At 34.5% G+C, this 21,388-nt stretch overlaps 2 protein-coding genes and 2 long non-coding RNA genes across 8 annotated transcripts; 3 read left to right on the forward strand and 1 right to left on the reverse strand.

Moving 5' to 3' along the window:
• Nucleotides 1-2,042: 2,042 nt before the first annotated feature.
• On the reverse strand, nucleotides 2,043-3,213 carry LOC111494809 (EPIDERMAL PATTERNING FACTOR-like protein 5). The gene is made up of 2 exons (XM_023144798.1): nucleotides 2,526-3,213; nucleotides 2,043-2,409 (listed from the first exon to the last, which is right to left on the reverse strand). The coding sequence occupies exons 1-2, from the start codon at nucleotides 2,647-2,649 to the stop codon at nucleotides 2,192-2,194; spliced, it is 342 nt and encodes a 113-aa protein (XP_023000566.1). The 5' UTR covers nucleotides 2,650-3,213; the 3' UTR covers nucleotides 2,043-2,191.
• Nucleotides 3,214-6,353: 3,140 nt separating this feature from the next.
• On the forward strand, nucleotides 6,354-10,391 carry LOC111494765 (protein TIFY 4B-like). 3 transcript variants are annotated; one of them, XM_023144754.1, is made up of 9 exons: nucleotides 6,354-6,698; nucleotides 6,921-7,045; nucleotides 7,237-7,391; nucleotides 8,043-8,133; nucleotides 8,241-8,408; nucleotides 8,863-8,926; nucleotides 9,266-9,329; nucleotides 9,467-9,672; nucleotides 9,971-10,391. In XM_023144754.1, the coding sequence occupies exons 1-9, from the start codon at nucleotides 6,581-6,583 to the stop codon at nucleotides 9,985-9,987; spliced, it is 1,008 nt and encodes a 335-aa protein (XP_023000522.1). In that variant the 5' UTR covers nucleotides 6,354-6,580; the 3' UTR covers nucleotides 9,988-10,391. The 3 variants fall into 3 exon arrangements, with proteins under 3 accessions (XP_023000522.1, XP_023000521.1, XP_023000523.1); XM_023144753.1 differs by having other exon boundaries at nucleotides 6,356-6,698; nucleotides 8,241-8,406; nucleotides 8,864-8,926; nucleotides 9,461-9,672; XM_023144755.1 differs by lacking the exon at nucleotides 9,266-9,329 and having other exon boundaries at nucleotides 6,356-6,698; nucleotides 8,241-8,406; nucleotides 8,864-8,926; nucleotides 9,490-9,672.
• Nucleotides 10,392-10,821: 430 nt separating this feature from the next.
• LOC111494817 lies at nucleotides 10,822-15,795 on the forward strand. Of its 3 annotated transcripts, none has more exons than XR_002720238.1 (7): nucleotides 10,822-10,977; nucleotides 11,060-11,147; nucleotides 12,206-12,273; nucleotides 12,517-12,666; nucleotides 13,256-13,633; nucleotides 13,910-13,954; nucleotides 15,432-15,795. It is a non-coding gene; the product is annotated as an uncharacterized LOC111494817 (long non-coding RNA). The 3 variants fall into 3 exon arrangements; XR_002720237.1 differs by lacking the exon at nucleotides 15,432-15,795 and adding an exon at nucleotides 14,256-14,517; XR_002720236.1 differs by lacking the exon at nucleotides 15,432-15,795 and having other exon boundaries at nucleotides 13,910-14,517.
• Nucleotides 15,796-17,049: 1,254 nt separating this feature from the next.
• Nucleotides 17,050-18,459, forward strand: LOC111494818. The gene is made up of 2 exons (XR_002720239.1): nucleotides 17,050-17,412; nucleotides 18,029-18,459. It is a non-coding gene; the product is annotated as an uncharacterized LOC111494818 (long non-coding RNA).
• Nucleotides 18,460-21,388: the final 2,929 nt, after the last annotated feature.

A 21,388-nucleotide genomic window follows, 5' to 3' on the forward strand; every position in this document is an offset into this window, starting at 1 on the left:
TTTTTTTTTTTTTTTTTTTTTTTTTTTTGACCCATCTGAGAACTAAAACCAAATGAAGATGGCGAGAGGAATGGGGTAATGGCCCCCACCTTTCACATCTTCTTTTTCAACCTGTCTCTCCCCACCTACATTACACATTCACGATCTTCTTCTCTACAAAATAAAGTAAATTATAAACTCGAATTCAATTTTAAATTAGACCGATCTAATAAAATTTTGGGGTTGTCTCAATGAAATATAATTTGAATAGGAGAGAATGGACCATTCAAAACTCTCCGGACCCCAATTTTTATATAATTATTTATTTTTATTTTGTAATTTTTTTGCCTTTTTCTAAAGAAATTGTACGTAAAATACATGTATATAAAATAGGGTGACAGCAGTGGGAATGGCCCCACGTGGGAGCTGAAAATTTTTGGCCCAATACTGGCACATGCACGAGGGGGGGAAAACTGGGTTGTTGATAATATATATATATATATAAAATAAATTTCTAAACCAAGTAATATAAACATTTCTACAAGGGCAATTCTGGAATTAGGTCACAAATTTATGAACACTTTTGTTTGTTTAGAGTCTCCTCTTTTGGCATCGTACCATACGTTATAATTTCTAGTCCACTGCTCACACGTTTTTCTTTCTTTGGTTAAATTTAATTTACCCTCATTTGTATCTTTTTAAATTCCAATTCTGGAATTAGGTCAAAGTTATGTTCTTTCTAGATTTACGAGTTTGAACTAAGTCAGTGTCGATGTTGATTTCTTCTCGTGTTTGTGAATTTTTTTTTAGGTTAAGATGTGTTCATTTAGATAAATCTTTTCCCTCTATTTGTTCACTTTTTTCTGTTTCAAAGAAGCTTTAAGAGCATATATTGTTGTATCTGAAATTATGAGTTTGTGAATAGTGATTTCAATGTTCCATACTCTGAGGATTACAATAGGAAACTATCATAAAGTCTCAAACAAAATCCTCCATCTTTATCAGAGGTGTTTTGGACTGTGAAATATTCTTACTTGGAGATATCCTTGAACCCTAATCCTAGAAGAATTTTTATAGAAAAAGTAGAGTAAAAGGGGAAGAAAAGGTCAAGTTTTCAATGGAGATAATAATAGAGGGTCTTCTGAACATTGTCTATCGACTCAGGAGAGAGGGAAAGGGGATGAAAGAGATTGAATTTCATTCACTTTTGAGAAAGAAAAAGTGACAGGAATATTACACCAAACCAAACACGTTATTTAGGTAAAAAAAATCGTGAAACATACCCTTTAAACTAACAAAATTCGAAGTATTTGTCCATCTAAACATACTTCAATTAGTTAAAATTCATTGACCAAGAGGTAGGGATTTAGGTTCTTCCATCCTAGTTTCTCTTCATCTACTTTCTACCTTAAATACTTGACTCGTTTTGTGTAACAATCTAAGCCTACCACTAATAGATATTGTTTTCTTTTAACTTTTCTTTTCGAGCTTCCCTCAAAGTTTTTAAAATGCGTCTGCTAGGAAGAGGTTTCCACACGCTTATAAAGAATGTTTCGTTCTCCATCTCCAACCAATGTGAGATCTCAGAATCTACTCCCTTCGAGGTCCAATGTACTCGCTGACACTCAGTTCCTCTCTCTAATGGACTAGGGTCTTATATTTTGCTTTCCTTCTTCCCAACCTTTTTGGCCACTTAACTCTTACTACCCTAATAATAGTAATGTGATAACCTATATTTATTCCTCCCCTTCACATGGAATGTTGTTCCTCAATCTCCTTTTCGAAATGTCAAGCAAAAAACAACTTTCCACCCCATTAATAACTAACACAGGCCATTATGTACATATTATGTAAGAAAATATAGAGAGAAAGGTGAAAAATTTTGAATGATGAGTAAAAATTGGTTCTTTAGTCTAATGTGAAAGGGAAAAGTGTAATAAGAAAAAGAAAAACTATTGTATTTCCAAAGTTCATTAAATTACTTTCCCAACGCAGCGAAACAAAAATCAATGGACGATTTGGAGTTTTGATAAGACCGTACCATATAGCCATTGTGAAACCCAAAAAAGAAATCATAAAATCCTCCATTGAAGTGACTAAGATTGGCATAAAAATCAAGCGGAATATATTTGACAAAGAGGAAGAAGAAGAAGAAGAAGAAACAGAAAGGAATAAAGAGTAGAGTGTTTTGTCACAGAGCTTCCCTAAGATTTCATGGCATATAAAGCGAGTTGCCGCATTTGCACCGCCAAGCTTCTGGGTAATATTCTAATGGCAAACTCAGTCCAGGATGAATTGGCACGTGCACCGCCGTGCAGGGCGTGCAACTGCCGCACTTCGATCTACAAGTAGGAGGTGATGACCCTGGCCCGCTGAGTCTCCGCCGTGTCACAACTCGCTCCTCTCCTCCGGTCGGCAACTGTGTTTCCTCTGTTGTTCCAAAAGAAAACCACAAACAAACCCAAAACATGGGTTAATTAGAGGAATTGAGAGATGGGGTTGAGAAGAAAGAATTGGAAATGAATTCTCTTTTTCTTAAAACTTACTGATGGGGGTGGGGCGGGCGGCAATGGCGGAGGCGAGGAGGAGAACGACGGCAAAGAGAAAAAGGGTAGGAAGACGGCGGCGACGGTGGTGGTTATGGTGGTGATGGAGGAGGACTACGGCCATCGCCGGCCAGAAATGGGGGAGGAAGTGAAGTGGAGTAAGGTCATAAAATCGAAACGAAAAACGAGAAAAAACAGAGAGCTGTCATATCTCAATCCATGTACAAATTTCTCTCTTTTCTTTGTGTTTTGTGGTCAAAGGAGGAAAAAACATAAAGATTTTTAAAGAGTAGGGGTTTGTTTGGAATTTAAATTTTCTATGGAAAGTCTAAGTCAGTGGGATTTTTTATTCTTGTTTAATTAATTAATTAATTCTTTTAAAATTAAAATAGAGAGGTTTGGATCTCCATAAAATTCCTATTTACTGGTATGGAAGGCAATCCAGCGGACCCATCAATCCCAAGAAATAATTTGAAGGAATCGGGGGGGTGAAAGTATAAATAAAGCAAATGCGAGGGGTATGGTATGAAAAAGGAATTCAGGGGAGTGCCATAATGGTAATATTTGGAAAAGTAGGAGGGCGTTTTAGGGATAGATGGGGGAAAATATGCAGAAGACTGTGGAGGAATAGGGAAGGAGAGAAGGGGGGTGAGACAAACATCTGAATCCAAATGACCCCACTCTCCTCATCCTCCACACCATTATTGAATCATTCATCGAATCTCTCACACATTATTATTTGAAACGTTACAACCATGTAACTGACAATTTTATATTAAGAAACTTATTAGTCAAATAAATCTTTTTTTTTTTTTTTTTTTTAATTTGTAAGATCAAATGGTTAATGAAAAACATATAGGATTTGAATCCCCGATCATTGGAGACGACTATATATTTTATAACTGTATTTTTTTAAAAAAAGTTATTATTATATATGTGACAATCGAGTAAATGAGAGGTACATGAATAAATCCAGACCACATATTCAAATGAGAGTAATCTTGAGAATAAGATGGTTAATAAGACTATATGGTTAAGCGTGGTTTGCTTGGAGCAATTCTATGTTTTGGTGACCTCCCGCAAATTTTATATAAGTGATAACAAAACATGTTGGAATGACATGTTCATGTCGCAGGGGAGGTAAAGAAATGTCGAGATCGTTAAGCATCGGATCTAGATTTCAAATTCCGATATGAATCTTATATATGAGTCGTGGCCATTTAGTATTATTGTTGATTTGATTGTAATAACAAAATATGAAGATAAAGTATGGTAAGAATTTTATGGACCAATTTTACCATTTAGCCTTAGAAGGTCTGGTGAGTGTGGCCTATAAGCCAACCAATAGGAATTGCCCAAATTTGCAAACTTCCAAAGTTTGGTTCAGTGAGAGGTAAAGATGTAGTATTTACTATTTACAAGCTTTTGACACTATTTTTTACCTAATTTTTTTAGAGCAACATTTTAATAATAATATATTGAGGTAAAAGTTTTATTCGGATCGAAACATCCAAGAAAATATTGATAATTTGAATATTCATTCCAAAATTATAAATATAACATATTAATAAAAATATTTATTATTATTATTATTTTAAAAATAATATTACTTTTGTTTTGTTTTGAGATAATGGTTGGGGACTACTTTGGGGTTTCAATAGAATACTTAAAATAAATATATTATAAATATTAAATCTTTATAATTTAAATATATGGATAGAATGTAACTAAGATATTTATGAACTAATAAAACTAAAAAAAAATTGTTAAAAAAATTATTTTTAGTGTTTTTTTAGTATAACCAAATAAAATTAAAATTGTATACAAATATTAAGTATTAAAATTCAATATCTTTTAAAAATAAAAGTTTCAACTATGAATTTTCTATCTAATTTCTTTTCTTTTATTTTTACCTTTTATCAACTAGCATTAAATTTATATTACAATAATTTAAAATTAATCAAAATTTGCAGTTATCTGTTTTAAACGAAATACAAACATATAAATCTCAATATTATTTAAATTTTAATTAGATAATAAAATATTTCAGGTTTGGTTCCTAACTCCTTCTCACATATAATAAAATAATATATACGAAATTATTATAAAAGTTTGCTATTTTATAATATATATAAATAAATTATTGGATTAATATAATTAATTAACTAACGACAAATTAGAGCAATTAATGAGTAGTTTCTCTCATTTCTCCTGCAAATAATAAAATAAATATAAATTAATTAAAATATCAATAAATTTTTATATTAAATAGATGAGATAATAATTATAAATATATTAGTTGTAATGGCTACGGATGGTGTTTTTGAGATATATATAGAAAATGGATAATGTTAATTCTAAAATTAAAAGTTGTAAAAATTAGTTCGACCATTAAATATATTTACTCGACCTATGACTAATTTTTTCAAACACTTCGGTCGTGTTTGAAATCTAAATTTATTTGATAAAAAATACTAATCATTATGTGATATAATATTATAAGAGATAAAATATTGTTCGACCCCACTAGCAAATATTGGTCATATTTAGCTTCTTTAAAAATTTAACTTATAAATACTATTTTAATCGGTAAGTTTTTATTTCAGTGTTTACCGAAGGCACGATAACCGGTACAAGAATTTGTTAGAGGAGAAGGATGCCTCCTATATTCGAGTAAGCTTATGAGTCGTGCGAGATGAAAGTCCCATGCACAATTTTTGTTCATTGGAAGATTTATTGCTACACGGCTCCACTCTGAAAAACTCTAACCTATTTTATTTTCATATTTTTAAATTTATTTATCTGTGGTTTTATAATTTTTAAAAACAAACTGATAGAAAAATTTAAACTGAAAAAACAAACCCAATAAGTTAAATATATGTCAATTAATTAAGTATTATATTTGGATAATTTAAAATTTTGAGTTCCATAACAAAAAAAATCTGTAAAATAATTAATTGCAACTATGGAAATAAAGTAAATTGTGAAACTTTGAATTTTGTGTTCTATAAACAGAAAAAATAATTAATTGCAATTATCCAAATAGTCTCTCTTTTTATTTATTTATTTCAATTTTCATTTAACGCATAGTCAGCAGGTGTCAGAAAAAGGTGTACCTCTCTGCCCATTTTAATAACCTTTAAATAATTCTCACTTTTTTAGTCTTTAATTTCCCGTTATTAATGCTCTATTTCATTTCAATAAATTATAAATTTACTTCTTTATGTTTATTTATCTAATCCATTTTTAAAATCCAAAAATTATTCCATTATTTATGCGAAAATTATCCACTTCCGTGCATGTTCCTATAATTGGGTTTACGACCAAACCTATAAATCGATAACTGATCCAAAAACTCAAGAGTATAAAATTATTGACTCCAAGCAACGACAACCCAGAAGCTGTCTCTCATTTCAAAGAGGAAAGGACAGGTTCTTTACATTTCATTTTATGGTTAGAGACAAAGCGAAAGAGAAGTAGCGGTAATTTTAAGGATTCCCAAGGAAAACATATCTCGTTCATATGATCAAGCCGCCAAAAAAAGAAGATGATCGTATCTTAGCTATCACTAGAGATTTTGAGTTGGGTTGATTTAGGAATGCATGTTAATCAAAGATAATGGGAAGTTGGGAAACTGAATTAGTGAAATTAATAAGATTAGGGGAGCTTTAATAATGACAATTAACGATATATTAATTGAGGTCAATTATACACGAAACCCACTTACGTGGCAGTCTAGGGAGAAGCGCAGTTAACTAAAATTACAAACTTTAAAATAATATTAATGAAATTGAAAAAAGAAAAGAAAAGAAAAGAAAAGGAAAAACAAAAAACAAAAACAAAAACCATTTCTTCCTTCCAATATTGGGGAGACGCTCTTTAATCAAAGTTCACAACCACCCCCTTCTTCAATTTCCCTTCTCCGCCTCCAGAATTCCGCCGGCCGATTTCCGATGACCGTCTCCGCCTTGTATTCCGTCTGCTTCTGCCCTTGATTGCAGGTTCTAGAGCAGAGCGCCGGCCGTTTCGTTGTTTTTTTTTTTGAATCTGCGACGATGAGTGCCGGCGCGGCGACGTTCCGGTCTATACTTGACAAACCCCTCAACCAGCTGACGGAGGATGACATTTCGCAGCTCACTCGAGAGGACTGTCGCAAATACCTAAAAGAAAAAGGTTTTTTTCTTTTCTCTTCTTCGTTTCTTCAATTTCCAGTTTTCTTCGTTTCTTCCCTCCATTTTTTCCGGCGCCCCCAAATCACGGAAGCTTCCACTCTCTTTCCTCATCTTTTATTTATTTCATTTTTTTGCTCTTTAGCGGGTTCGAAGGAATGATTACGATTTTTTTGGTTTTATTTTTAATTTTTTTTTGTTTGTGTGACTACACGTGTCGGGTCAGGAATGCGGCGGCCCTCGTGGAACAAATCTCAGGCGATCCAGCAGGTTATTTGTCTGAAAGCATTGCTTGAACCTTGTGATGATTCCGGCGCCAGTGCTCTCAGGAAGGTCGCCGTTTCGCCTCGGGTGAGTTTTGGTTTTAATCTTCTGTTTGGCTGCTGACAGAAAAGAACAAAAAAGAAAAAGAAAACCTCCCCCAAATGTTCTTTTTACTTACTGAATGGAGGGTTTTCTTTGATCAACATTTTTCCTTTCTGGGCATATTTGTGTGTGTTTTTCAAAGTAATTAGTGATGTTATTGAATGATGTTTGTGTAGGTGAATTCAAATCAAGGCGGTTCACCCAGGGAACCGAGTGATGATGCTCAGGTTACGATATCAGTTGATGAATCTGCGTATAGCAATATGGAGACTGCAAAATCTACTCCTGAGGATCCACCGGCTGTACCAGACAACAAGGTCACTAGTCCCAGGTCTACTTCTTCCCTGTGATCTGCTAAGAATGCTTGCTTTCAAAATCTATGAATGAACTACAGATCCTTGTTTGCTTTCAAAATCTATGAATGAACTACAGATCCTTGTTTAGTCATAAATACTAGGCATGGCAGAGAACTTGGGAATTAAAATATGTGCAGATTCAAAAGAAAATGAAGCAATGAAACATAATCAATTTGAATTCGGGATATCTATTCAAAATCTTAGTGAAAGACTGGATTTATTTTCTTAGGTTTGGTTTTTACGAAAAAAATACTAACTGGAACTAATCCTGCTAGCTTAATCTTAATTTAAATTCACTTGATATATTTTCATGCTATGAAAGTTCTTGAGCTCAAACTTGCTGGCCTATTTGTTATTCTTGCTATGTGGCTTGGTCTGATGGAATATGACAATAATTTTCTGCGTGTTTTTTGTTTACAATTCGAAAACTGCCCGATGCTAGATTATTCACTCGAAATCTTAGTGATTTTGCCATCTACGAAAAACATTCTGGAATTCTGCTTTGTTGAAGGTTATACAGGCATTTTGTAGAGGATTTATAATCTTGATATGATTCCCTCTTGTTCTTTCTTCAATAAAATTTGTACTAACTGAAAGGAGATGACGAATATTTTAATGTTTGACAGAGATCAATGTGATACAAATGGAATGGATGGCCAAATGACAATTTTCTATTGTGGCAAGGTGAATGTGTATGATGGAGTTCCAGCAGATAAGGTTTAGATGTTATCTCTTTTTTGGATTCTTGAAGAATATTTATTATGGACGTAATCTTTTTTCCCCTCCCTTTCAACATGTTGTAGTCATTTATGGAATTTTTGCAGGCATGGGCAATCATGCATCTAGCAGCTAGTCCAGTTCATTTCCCTCAGAATCACACCATGGGTGGAACTGCTTCATGTCAGTCTCCACCATGTGTTTTGCAGAATGCCAATGAGAGAGATGACTTTTTTCCTCCTAGTGGTACTATCTATCGGAATGTGCATACAGGTGAGTGAGTGGATTATAGCAATTGTGTTGCAAATAACTTTTCATGCTCGGAGATCCCACATTGGTTGGAGTGGAAAATGAAGCATCCTTTATAAGGGTGTGAAAACTTCTCCCTAGCAGATGCGTTTTAAAAACCTTGAGGGGAAGCCCAAAGAGGACAATATCTGCTAGCGGTGGGCTTGGGCAGTTACACTAAAAACTTGTCTATAGCCTCAATTCCACTTTGACTTGGCTCCTTTTTATTGGACCATACTTCTGGCGGGGGTAATTTAGCAACTGTGGGTCTGAAATCTACGTTTTGTGGGTGATAGATAGTTCTTGATTGTGGCTGTTTTCACTTTTTCTTCTGTAGACTGCGTATTCGTTTTTATTTGATTTTGTCCTCATATATCCTGAAAAATAAAGTTTAGTATTGGTGGTAGCTAGTTAAATGAAAAATTCTGCTTTGACTTGACAGAGAAGATGGTTGAGTACCCTCAGCAGCAGCAGCATATAAAAGGAACCAGTACTCGAGATTCTGGTAAGCGTTCCGTTTGCTTGTAATTTTGTTAATTGCATTGTGAAAATAAGAACTCTACATTTCTCTTGTTAGCTAGAAACGAGCACGACTCTGTTCTTCGTGCCAATAATTTCAAATCTGCTTTTATGCGCTTGGACAAAATTTGTTGTGATAATTTGTAATGGTTATAGCTTATGAGCTCCCTTCTGTAAAAGTTCCTGTGTTTTGCTGCTACTAAATTGTTATCTTCACCTCGTGAGCTCCCATTTAGTTTGACCAGTCTCCATACTCATAGATTCCCATAGAAACAATTGATCTAATGAATAGCTTTTCATAAAATATTGTGGATTTTCATATTAGATATTGAGGGTCAGGCGAGTCGGAAAGTTTCATTACAGAGATATCTTGAAAAGCGAAAAGACAGGTACCTTTGACTAAGTTTGTTTTTCAGTTATAAGTCGATAACGATGACGTCTTGCATGGTAGATAAGCTTTGTGGTCTCGGATCTCATTTCGTTCATTTCCCTCCCATCTTTGTGGTTAAATTTCTGTAAGGGGAAGGTTAAAGAACAAGAAAAATACAGGATTGGCTTCTTCTAGCCTGGAGGGGTATATGAACCATCAAATGAGGACGCATATATCCAATAAGAATTTAGGTCAGATTGTGACAAGCTCTTTATCCCCAACTGGAGTAGCAAAAGCCTTCGTTGGAACAGCTGACAATCAGCCAAAACTTGCATGCTTCCCTGTCGACCTTAATGTCAAAGGTAGAGCTGTAGAGCCTTTCTATTAGCACTTCACTTTTTACTGGCATTTATATGCATTTGCGTTGCTTCGTTAAACTTCTGACCTGTTCGATAAGGGTATATGCTTAGCTATGCTTAGGTTGGCACAAGTTATTAAAATTATGCTTCGGGTGTTTTTAGTTTCTAGCTCGAAAAAAGTTTCTTAATGTGACCAAGGAACTCGATATCAGTTTTAGGTGTCAGGATCTGGTTATAAATACCGTAAGAACATAAAAGAAAATTAAAAGATTGTCTTAGCTTGGTTGCTACTTTTCTGCAGATATCCAGGAGTGCTGAGTTGATGACATGCTCTACTTCAGAGATCATCCTTGTGATTAGCAAGAACTTGAGAGAGAAGAGGAGCTAAGTCGAAATGGTTGTCTGTTGCACGATTTGGCTGCTTAAGGAGCGTTATGTAGGCCTTTACTAACCAGTCATGTTTTGGAGATCTTGCGTGGGAGAGGTGTCTATATCCGAACAGTACGAGTATCTCACTCAGCTGATCAATTTTGTAACTCGGACACGGTGCTCGACACCGTTGTTAGGATGATTAGAGAATTTGTTCATGTTTGTGCTGTCAAGGTTTATTGGGTTGAGATGATGATGCAATGTTGGATATGTATAAAAATGAATGCTATCCTTTCTGTGCCAAGAACCTCTTTTTCTGTGTATATTAGGCCGTCACAATCGTATTTTCTCCTGATCCTAATGTTTGTAAGCGGTTGTGCAATACTCATTCTCACCACCACTGAGACCGTAATACTCGACATCCCACTTCAGTGATTCCTTTTAATCATTCATAATGCTCTAGTGCTCTCTTGAGACCTGCTTAGAACTTGAGAATTTACAATTTTAATCTGGGACAAGCTGCAAACACAAACTATGAACGCTAGACTGTATGAAGTCTATGTTATGGATGAAAAAGTCAACTGTTGGAATTTAAAAAAAAAAAAAAAAAAATCTTGATAATAAAATTTTAGTTAAAAAGAATTAAAGAATAAATTTATAATTTTATTTAAAAAATGGTAATCCACGTCAGCTAGAATACTAAGTTGAAAAGAAAACCATTCTTACACGTGGCAGTACCATAGACGCTGATTCAGCAAATTAAGACCCAAAAAAGAAAGAAAAATCTTTGACTCGAATCTTCAAGTTCGACCGGGAGTTTCTGCTCCTTCCGCCGGCCATTGCCTTTAAATTTGGAGTCCGGTGGTTCGTCGGAGCACGTTCTTGACGATTCAACTCTGTGAACAAGTTCAGAGAGCTCGTTCAAGAATGGCCGTTGAGGTGAGTCCACGAACGGAACTTCTTTTTATTGGACATCGACATAAACTCGGAAGATTGATGGAGGAAACTAGTCTTTGCGCAGGCTTGGTACATGAACGATAGCAATGAAGACCAGAGGCTTCCTCTTCATCGCAACCCTAAAGAGTTCGTCTCCATGGACCAGTTAGCAGGTGCTCTTCCGTCCTCTTTACCAAACCTGCTCTAGAGATTTTTGGCTCTTTGATTGAATTGATAGATTTATCTGCAAATTTGGAGTGCTCTACAGGAAATTAAACCCTAAATAATATGAAAACGATGAAGAGTTGAAGAAAATCCGAGAGGACGGGATGCTTCACTAATCCATCGATGTTTTCCATTTCTATTTTTTATTCGAACTTTTTTGGATACGTTTCGTTTTTCTTGAGATGTTGTACGATTTACTTGATATATGCACACAGAAACTTGGTGATTATGAAGAAATTCATTACACTTTGGATGGAACTGACCATCTATTCGAAGATTGTTATTCATGTAAATCTTAGTCAAAACAAAAATAAAATTATTTCATAGGTTACAATCTTCATAGCCAATTTGGACCCCGTTTAACCGACCACAAGGGCAGCATCCAGCAAGGAAAGAGTACCTCAATACCTTCACTGAGAAAGCTGGAGCGCCACTCCAGGCTCATTAAAGACTTGTGTATTCTTCTGTACTACGACAATTAATACATAACTGTGAGGTTTAGCTCAGGCTGTGCATTGTTGGGTATGGCTTAGATTAAATACTATATAAATTTGCCAACTGCTGTTGAAACACGGCTTAATAAATGTCTGAACCTCATATTATTTATGAATTGAGCTTCTCAAAAGAATTGTAATTTGAACCACTTTGGAAAATTATTGACCCCATTTGATTTTATGATTAAACGATAGAGATTTCTTTCTTGCAGGAAAGATATGGAATCTCGAATATAAAATTCTTATAAACTACATTTATTTTTATTGTTTCTACAGGACCCTGTATTTGTGTCGATTAATAATGAAGCGTGTAGTACCTTATCACGAAAGCCTGTTTGATAATGTTTTACAGACTATTGAGTTTGTGTGTCAGATAAATAGTTCAATCATTTCCTTCAGAATACTGTTCTTTGTTATACATGTCAATTATATTCTTCCCTACAGTATTGAGGGGTAGCTATGGTGTTTTTGCTTTAGAGATTATTAACTTTTTTAGTTCTCTTGTTGACCAGAATGTTGCAGGGCTCTTGGAGATCAGAGACTCGTTTATCACTGGAAAATGTCACAAAGCAAATCTCTGGTAAGCATCTTCTGAATTTGCAACATTGATGTTAATTGCATGCTCTTTCTATCCATTCTCGCCAGGCTTTTGATGAATGATCTACATTTTCGACGTCTTGTGCACTTGTATTGCCAAATATTGCAGCTGTTATCATATTAAAATCCCATATGCCTGCTTTACAAACTTCATTTATACCGTCAAAGAGTGCTTCTTCTTAAGTGTTATGAATTTTATTAAAACTGAGTTTGATTCTGTTTGCAGAATTTTGTCATTCAGCAACTGCTGGAGTTAGATTTTATGACAGCGAGGACCTATTTGCTTGGTTTGGTCTAAAAGACTATGCTTGCCAGTTGCTCTTTTCTGCTGCTCAACTGCTCCTAAAAAGTTCAATTATTTCATATTCATCAGAAGGTGAGTTAAAATTGAACAGCAGTTCAAAAAAAAAAAAAAAGAAATTGAAAATATTGTTGAGCGCTAATATATGTGTGTAATAGCTCAAGCCTACTGCTAACAGATGTCCTCTTTGGGCTTTCCCTTTTGGGTTTCCCCTCAAGGTTTTTAAAACACGTCTGCGAGGGAGAGGCTTCACCCCTTATAAAGAATATTTCGATCTCTTCCCCAATTGATATGAAATCTCAAAATATGTCTGTTTTTTCCGATTTGGGGATTTGGGGGGGGGGGGTGGACATAGTAGCTTTAATGCTGAAATTACAGAGTTACCGAGTCGGCACTAGCTTTTCATTGTTCATTTTTATGACTTATTTGGTTGAGGAAGAATGAATTACAGAGGTTTTTGAAAATATAACTATTGCAGTTTTTGAAGGAGACAGTCATCTTTGTAGAAGGCAGTTTGAAGAGAGAATTTCATTAAATGTAGCGTTGTGTCCATGACAGAGCTGGGAACTGAACTGTTTTGCTCATGTCTACAGCAGTAATACTAATAAGTAGGAAGTATCAAATGACGAAAGCTCTAACGTAAAGATAACTTCAAAATGGACAGGATCAAGCAGAAGATCATGAAAACACACCTGGGATGGGAACAATATCATTACCCTGAAGGAGCAACCAAGCTAAAGCCAGCTGAACTGGGATATAACCATGCCTCACAGCTACATTAGCTAGCCTTTGTAGATAAGTTCATTCTGTTCCAAATTCTTCTTGCTGAACCTTGAATGAGATGTCTATTAAACACATCACAAACAAGTATATGGATCAGTTTGTTATGCAATACAATAGAGCGACCATGGCAGAACTTGCACAATAGTCTCCTTTTACGGACCTACCAACGAATGTTCGGCTCAGAGGACTGTAAGTCACTGTCCCAGATCCCTGCAAAACACCCTGGCTTCATCCACCAAGTCATTCAACATATAACTTTGTAAGTTGAACCATTATAAGTTTGGTTTTGAATACTATTTTCGTCCATTTAGTATAAGGTTTCTAATAAGTCTCTAAACATTTTTCGATTTGATATATTTCGTTCTTATACTTTGAAATGAATTAACATTACGGGCCTACTAAACATGAAACTTGAATGTGCTCGAGACTTGCTTCAAAGCACTTCCTTACATATTCAGGTGTTCCATTAACTGCAATTCAAATCCTGCTCATGGCACAATCTCAAACTTTGTAGCTAACTGAATCTTCTCTCCAGGGAGCTGCTTCAAGGCCTGCAAAATAAAATATCTTCAGTCAATTGGTAAGGTCTCAAACACTACCTTTTCAATCGTGATTTCATTGTCATGATCAGGTCCATAATGATCAGAAGAACAAAAAAAAGTTATGCCTTTGATGAAAGCTTGTTTGATATTTTGGTATCCATGTCCATGAGAAAGGGGAACCACTGGGACACCCTGAAAAGCGCTGCACACCCAAAACCCAACCTTGGAACTTGCAAAGGCATAAGGATTTTCACTGTCAAACCAAAAGTTTCGTGTTCTTTTTCAAGTTCCCATTTCTTAAAAGTGATCAATCTTTATCTCTACTCCTTGGCTACCCAGTTTCACTCTGGAGATTTGGATCAGATTTTGGGGCTTTCCCTCCATTTTGAAGATATCAGAGGAGCTTATACTCTGCAGATATTGCAATTTGCTGTGGAATTTTCTTGATGATTGTTTCCCCTAATGGAACTTTTTTGCACCCTTTGATTATTGATAGTGTGTTGAGTTTCTTGTTTCATGACAAAGGAATATGCCATGAAAGTAGCTAAAACTGAACCTCCTACAATGTCTTTGAGGGTGTAAGGTCAATTCTTCCACCTTATGTTCATAATATGTGACCAAAACCACACTACTCCAACCTCTCAGAATAACGTGTATAAGAGGGAGTGAATTCCAATCCACTACTTTTTAGAAGAAACAAAAATGTGTTAGTCAATGAGATAAGTGTCAACTTATTGAACTAATGTCTATATGCATTCGTGGTTCTTAATTTTTCATCAATGAAATATTTAATGGCATCTTTTAGTAACGTTTCCTATAAATACTAAAGTGAGACAAACTTCATTTTCAATAATATATTTTTACCAATATCTGTAAGATTGAAATCTCGATATCGACATTGACATTTTAACCTTGGTATATACCTCGAGATGAAAAAAATCAAATCGGGCCATGTGGAAAAAGATCAGCATTGATATTATTGCAGTCTCCAATCAACTTCACCATTTCCATTTCACACTCTCTTTTAACTCGGTCAACAAAATCTCCACCACTCATTTTCCTTTACCAAAAACTCAAACTTCATAGCTAAATCACACTTCATAAAGTGAAGTTTTCATAGAGAAAGAGAAGGAATGTGAGAGTTAAAAAAGAAGTTAGAAAGCTGAAGAAGCAAAAAACAATGGACCACTCTAAGCCCCACTTGGACTCCAACACTTATTCTTAGTTCATATGAACCAAAAAGCTTTAAATAGTAACAGAGCCCTTTTAGGGTTCTTAGGGGAAACATTTCAACCAAAAAAAATGCTATCTTTTTTCTTTCTTTCTCTCTCAACACCCTACAAAAGGACTGGTTTTTTCCCCTTATTACAGTGTTGTTTGAAAGAGCATTAATGGCAGATACCCTTCAATATATGATATCAACATGCTTATGCCAGTGAAGTTTTGGTCCCAGCAACTCTTACTTTTTTATGCTTTTTAGGGGAAAGATCCTTAATGGTTTCCTCTTCTAAATAGGGCTTCCAAGAAGCCCCACTCAAACCATCCTAGTTTCAAGGAACCCTCACAAATCAAATGGGAAACTTGGGGTCTTAATAGTTTGGAGAGAGAACAAAATCTTTGTGTATATGGATTGATGGTAGAAGATTTGTAAATTTATTGCTAAGTGTTAGAGGTTTGAATACAATCTACCCCTCAAAGCTCATTTAAAAGACCGCTATGATATGACTGATTACTTTATATCGTTAGATGTTGTTATTAGGAGTATTGTAACAGCGCAAGCCCACTGCTAGTCGGTATTATCTGTTTTGACTTGTTACATATCGCCTAGTGTACTAGGGAGAGGTTTCCACACCCTTGTAAGAAATGCTTCGTTTTGCTCTCCAACCGACGTGGAATCTCACAATCCACCCCCCTTGAGGGCCAGCATCCTCACTGTCACACCATCTGATGTCTGACTCTGATACTATCTGTAACGGGCCAAAGCGGACAATATCTGCTAGCGGTGGACGTAGGCAAAGTTACAAGTATGCATATTTTTGAATTCTAATTGAACAGTTACTAAAAGATGATCGTATTGTACCAGTCTCGTTGAATAACTTTTCTTATCCAATCTCGTTGTTGAGGTTGAGATTTGAATATAATCCCCACCTCGCCTATTGTTTAAACTAAAGAAATATATAATTGATGATCAATTCTCTCATTTTTCTGTATGAGAAATAAATGCATGTTATCCATCTTCAAAAATATGTTAGCCAACTGACACTCCTACCTACCTAAACTGTTAGGTTTCAATCCATCAAATACAAGTAAATTTAACCTAAAAACTCGAACAATTCCTTCGATAACTCATTTGTCAAGCACTTCTATCAATTGAAAGATCCAAGAAAAAACCCAAATTATTTAAAAATAAAATGCTATTATAGGGAGGAAGATTCAATAATATGATCATCCCTAAGTCATTTTCCCTTTGTCTATATCAGAGAGTCCCCAATAAGTTGAGTCAATGCATCAGCTGGCACTAGTCAGAAGCCCATGGCAAGTATGAGGCAAAGTGGCAAAGCTGTAAAGAAAACAAACCCCTTTTCCTTTCCTTAAATAACAAGAGATGCTCATATTTCTTTATGCATTTCACAATCTCCACTTAAACCTAAAACTTTAGCTAGATTTCCTCTCAATTTTCTTGGGTTCCCAAAAAGAAAACTTTTTTATTACTATACAAACTCTTTACTAATCTCCAAACACGCTACGTCGGAGTTCGATCCTCGGGTCCTCAGGTCCTCGAGTTTCGTTAAGAATATATGTTTCAATCCATCGAGTCATATTTAGGGTTAAGAAGATCGAACTATCAACTTTTTAGATGGTAAATTACGTTTTATCCACTAAGCATAAGCTATATTCCGATAAGCATAAACGGGTGGTGTTAAATATTCAATTTGTATAATGGAAGGGCTTTCTTAGGGGTTGTAGTCCTGGCGTGACAATATTCAATTTGCATTGCCCTTTTTGGACCACTTAATGTCTCTCTCTTATGGTCTTGTTTTTGCTTTTGTTTTTATTCATTTACATAATTTAAGTCTAAAATTTAATGAAAACCCTAAAAAGAAAAAGAAAAAGAAAAAAAAAGGGAATTTTTTTAAACAAAATTATCCAAGATTGTTCTTTTCTTTGTTTTTTTGGTGTATATATATTCCCTTATCCCTTCATCTTCCATCTATCCTTCTTCATCAACAAAAAAAGCTGCAAACTTTGGCTCTCTTTTTGCCCTAATTTTTGTTTGGTTCACTGTTGTCGTGCGCTTATATCAGTTCAAGCTGCCAGCATGATCTAACCTTAATCTCTGCTAATTATGTTCGAGATTCAAGATCAGATCATATGGCAGCTTCACCTGTTGTTGGCTGCACGAAGAACTTAGCCCTAAACACAAAACCCTAATCACCTTTTTTCCTTAACAATTTCTTCATTCTCACCCGTTTTCCATGCATAATTCCTAAAAAAGGTACGAAGTTTTTGTTCATTCTCTTTAATTCTCATCTGGGTTTCTTAGATTTGCTTCTGGGTTGCTTTCTTTTTTGTTTTTTCATGCTTCCCCAATCGTGAAGCACCTCAATTTTTTTAGGGTTTCGAAAAAAGATTGAATTTTTATGTCTTGGAGCGTGTTTTTCTTGATGGGTTTTGCTTGATTTCCTTATTCAAATAAGAATTCAAGAGTATCTATTTATGATTCTTAAAAAAAAATGGGTTTTTTTATGAAGCAGCCATTTCTTTTTTTCACGGAATTCTCAAACAAATCTCTTATTGTTGGGAATTTCAAGAGTGACTCAGAGTGATTATGGCATTACATATTGAATGAGAGAGAGAAATTAATTAGAAGAAACGAAACATATAGAAAATTTGTAAGCATGTGAGTTCTTTTTCTTCGTACTTTCTTCACTGTTGTTGGCTTACCAGATTGTCTTGTCTGAGAGGAAATGACTCAGAGAAGTGAATACGATAACGATATTTCAAAACAAATTTGAAGCCATTTGAAGCCATTTTCAGACATTTTCTCTTGCTTGTCATTCAATGGTTATTCTTGGTTTTTTGTTTTTGTTTGTTGTGCTTTAATGTTGCAGGCATTTCTTGGGGTCAATTGCGAGCTCCATCTTTGGTATGTGTGTCCAGTGGCCGAGTAGCAAAGTTAAAAGATAAGGCAATTGTCTTTTTGTTCCTCTTAAATCTTAAAAGTTCTTCACTCTTTGCTCTACTTTGAGTTTCTATTTTTTAGATTATGATACTCGAAACTCGTGTTGTGTGGTTTAAGTCGTGATATTATAATCTCGATTAAGAGTTTTGAAGCTTTGATCTTTGTATCGTTAGTACATGTGAGCAATGGAAGATTTCTGATTTTTTTTGTGCGTTTGTGTTTTATAGATTTAGGAAACCCCGTTCATCTCAAAGTGATTGTTTAAGGCTAAGATGTTATAATTTCAATCAAGAGATTCAAGTTTCTGTTGATGTCCCGTACGTGTTTGGTTTAATTACATAAAGTTACAAAATTTTGTTTCTGACTCTGTTTTTGTACAAGTTCGTGTTTTCGAATTTCTAAAACGTTTAAGATCTGAGACATTATAATATTGATAAAGAATTCAAGAATTCAAGTAGTTTGGATCTCAATGAGTTCATTTCTTATGTTTGTTTGCCCGTAACAAATAAGTAAGCTTATAGATGTTTCTTAGATTCTCATTAGACTTTTCCTTTTCCTTTGAATATCATCACGACTCTTGACGTTATGTGCTTTTTTTTTAGGGTAAAAAGGTTATAGAAAATATTTTAAGCCAATGTTCGAGTAGTTGGTGCTACAATACTAGAAAAAGCTCGAACGATCATGGTTGGATGGTTAGTTAACTCGTATGATGCGCTAATTGTTTGAATGTTCTTTTAATGAATCTACAAAACCCTTTCGATACAATCGAATAGGAAGTTCGAAGGGCATCAAACCTTTTAAATTCGTTCTTAATGATATTTTCAACTAAACCGTCCATAAATTTTAAAGTTGGTCTATTTTGTCCCTAGATTACAAAAGCTTTTGAATCATTCAAATTTTATGTCTAATAAAGTTTAAACGAGCCGGAAACTCTATCCTCAAAACAAATTTTCAAATCCACAATTTAATCTTTGAGTACTTAGTACTTCGACTTCTCTTTGTTGCTTAGATTCTTGAAGACGTCCAAACTCGTTAAGACAACAATCGAGATCACGTAGAGTAGAAGATGATCCCCTGCATCCCCTGTGTGCCTCGATATTCCCCTACAACATGGTTTACGTTGCTTACTCCTCGCTTCTAAGAGTGAGGATTAATCCTCGCAGATCAACACGAGTCATTCTAGTATGCTAAAAAAAATTTCAGGAAATCAGCAACATAGAATTATTATGAAGTTCTTATAATTGAGCCACTGGAAATGAACGTGCACCTTGTTGTATAGAGGATGACTTTCGATTCTTTTAAGTTTTTTAGCCATTTTATTCTCGAAATTGTTTTTATTCAAATGTGGTATCAGTTCATTCATATACTAAAGGAGTAACACCCGCTCTATAACCACGAACACGCCCATGTTTCTCTAGTTCAAAAACTAAAATTATATAATAATTATCTTCATAATTAATTTGGGGAATAAAATATTGAAAATTGAAAAAGAATTATATATGTAATTAATGGTAAAATTATTTACCTAAAATGAATAATTTCACTACGGAAACATTAGATCACAATTATATCATTTATTATAAAGATAATTATCAATGGTATAAATGAAGAAAAACTATTTGAAATTATGACATTTTTGCATAATTCCGTTACTATTTCCATTATTGAATTTAATAATCTTTCATAAAAAATGGATATTATTAAACATTTTCAATAAACGATAATTTCTTATAAAGTAAATATTTTCCATTTTTTTTAAAAAAAATATAAATAAGCTTCTGATTTTTTTTTTTTTTTTTTTTTTTTTAATAAAATCAAGAGTCGTTTTCCTCCTAGAGGGAATTATTATTTTTTCAATCAACAACGCTTCAATCGGATAAATTGACTAATTTCACATATTTACCCTTTTTAAAACAGAAGCTTGTACGAGGTGCAAGCTTATGAGTAGACGTTTTTGGATCGAGTTGAGAGTGGAGTTACAAAAATGACTATAATGGAAAACGAGTTTCAATCAGATTCTTCTCACGCGGGACGAAGTGGCTCAGCAAGAAGAGACATACATTGAATGAAAGCTTGGCACCCATCACTTGCTTTCTTTACTACATAAGTATATAAACCATGTCAATGAATAGAATCGATCAATTTTAAGCTCTTAAAACTTATCAAAACTGTAATAGCCAAAACCCATCGTTAGTAGATATTATTTTCCTTGGGTTTTTCATAAGGGTTTTAAAACTCGTCCGTTAGAGAAAGGTTTCTGCACCTTTATAAAAAAATGTTCCGTTCTCCTCTCTAATCAATGTGGGGATCTCACAATCCACCCTTATTCGATGTGAGATCTCATGAAAACTATTTCACTTGATGATAGTCCCTCTAAACCCTTTGACGGGGACTTGTTTGGCTGGGCACCCGTATTTATTGTGTAGTAACAAAGTGGATGAGCCACAAGGAGAGTAAATGAGACAAATATGAGGGTTATTAATAAAGGGGGCAGCGACCTCTCATGCTATCCCTTAAGTTGCCATCAAAGTTCTTGGAAAATGAACCATGCACTCTCTTTCTCATCTCCTACAAAAGGTCTTTGTGCTCAAAGCCCTCTCATTTTTTACTGCTTTCTTCGACAAATTTCTACTTTTTCTTTTTACCCACAACATGAAAACGGTAATTTTCTTTGCTCAACATCATGTTAAACTCTCGAGGAATTGCTCTTTCACCAACCCCGAATTCATAAATCTATTATTAACGTTACTCTCGTTGAACTTAGAAAAAAAATGTCTATTTTGAATGGGTAAACTTAGTTATTCTTATGGTGGTTGTAAAGAACAAACAAATCATATGCTCACATTCATGCATCGATCGAACGATATGATTTTGATTTGACTATTCTTATGATCGGACGAATGATAATAATTTGGTGTAGTGAACTTGTTTTATACCTTCTCATACTATATTGCATCTGTCAATCAAACACGCAAGAGTTTCTTTATCCAGTGTATTGGTTTCAGCTCTGATTTAGCTTCTTACTTGGCTATTAACAAATAAGACATCTCTTTGTTCGTGATATAAAATCTTTTAATTAATAAAAAATATTGGTAGATGTATATTTAATTATTTTTCTTCTTTTTTTTTTTACTGAATATTTTATTTTTAATAGGGACAAAAAAAAAAAAAAATCTAACCCAATCCAATTTTTATAGTTTAAGTTAGATTATCTTTGACTCCGTCCCTTAACATGGCTTCGTGTCATTACTTGCCACGTGGACTGTTTTTTTTTTTTTTTTTTTTTTTT

Source organism: Cucurbita maxima, unplaced genomic scaffold (genome assembly GCF_002738345.1).
Source record: "Cucurbita maxima cultivar Rimu unplaced genomic scaffold, Cmax_1.0 Cma_Scf00020, whole genome shotgun sequence".
Lineage (NCBI taxonomy): Eukaryota > Viridiplantae > Streptophyta > Magnoliopsida > Cucurbitales > Cucurbitaceae > Cucurbita > Cucurbita maxima.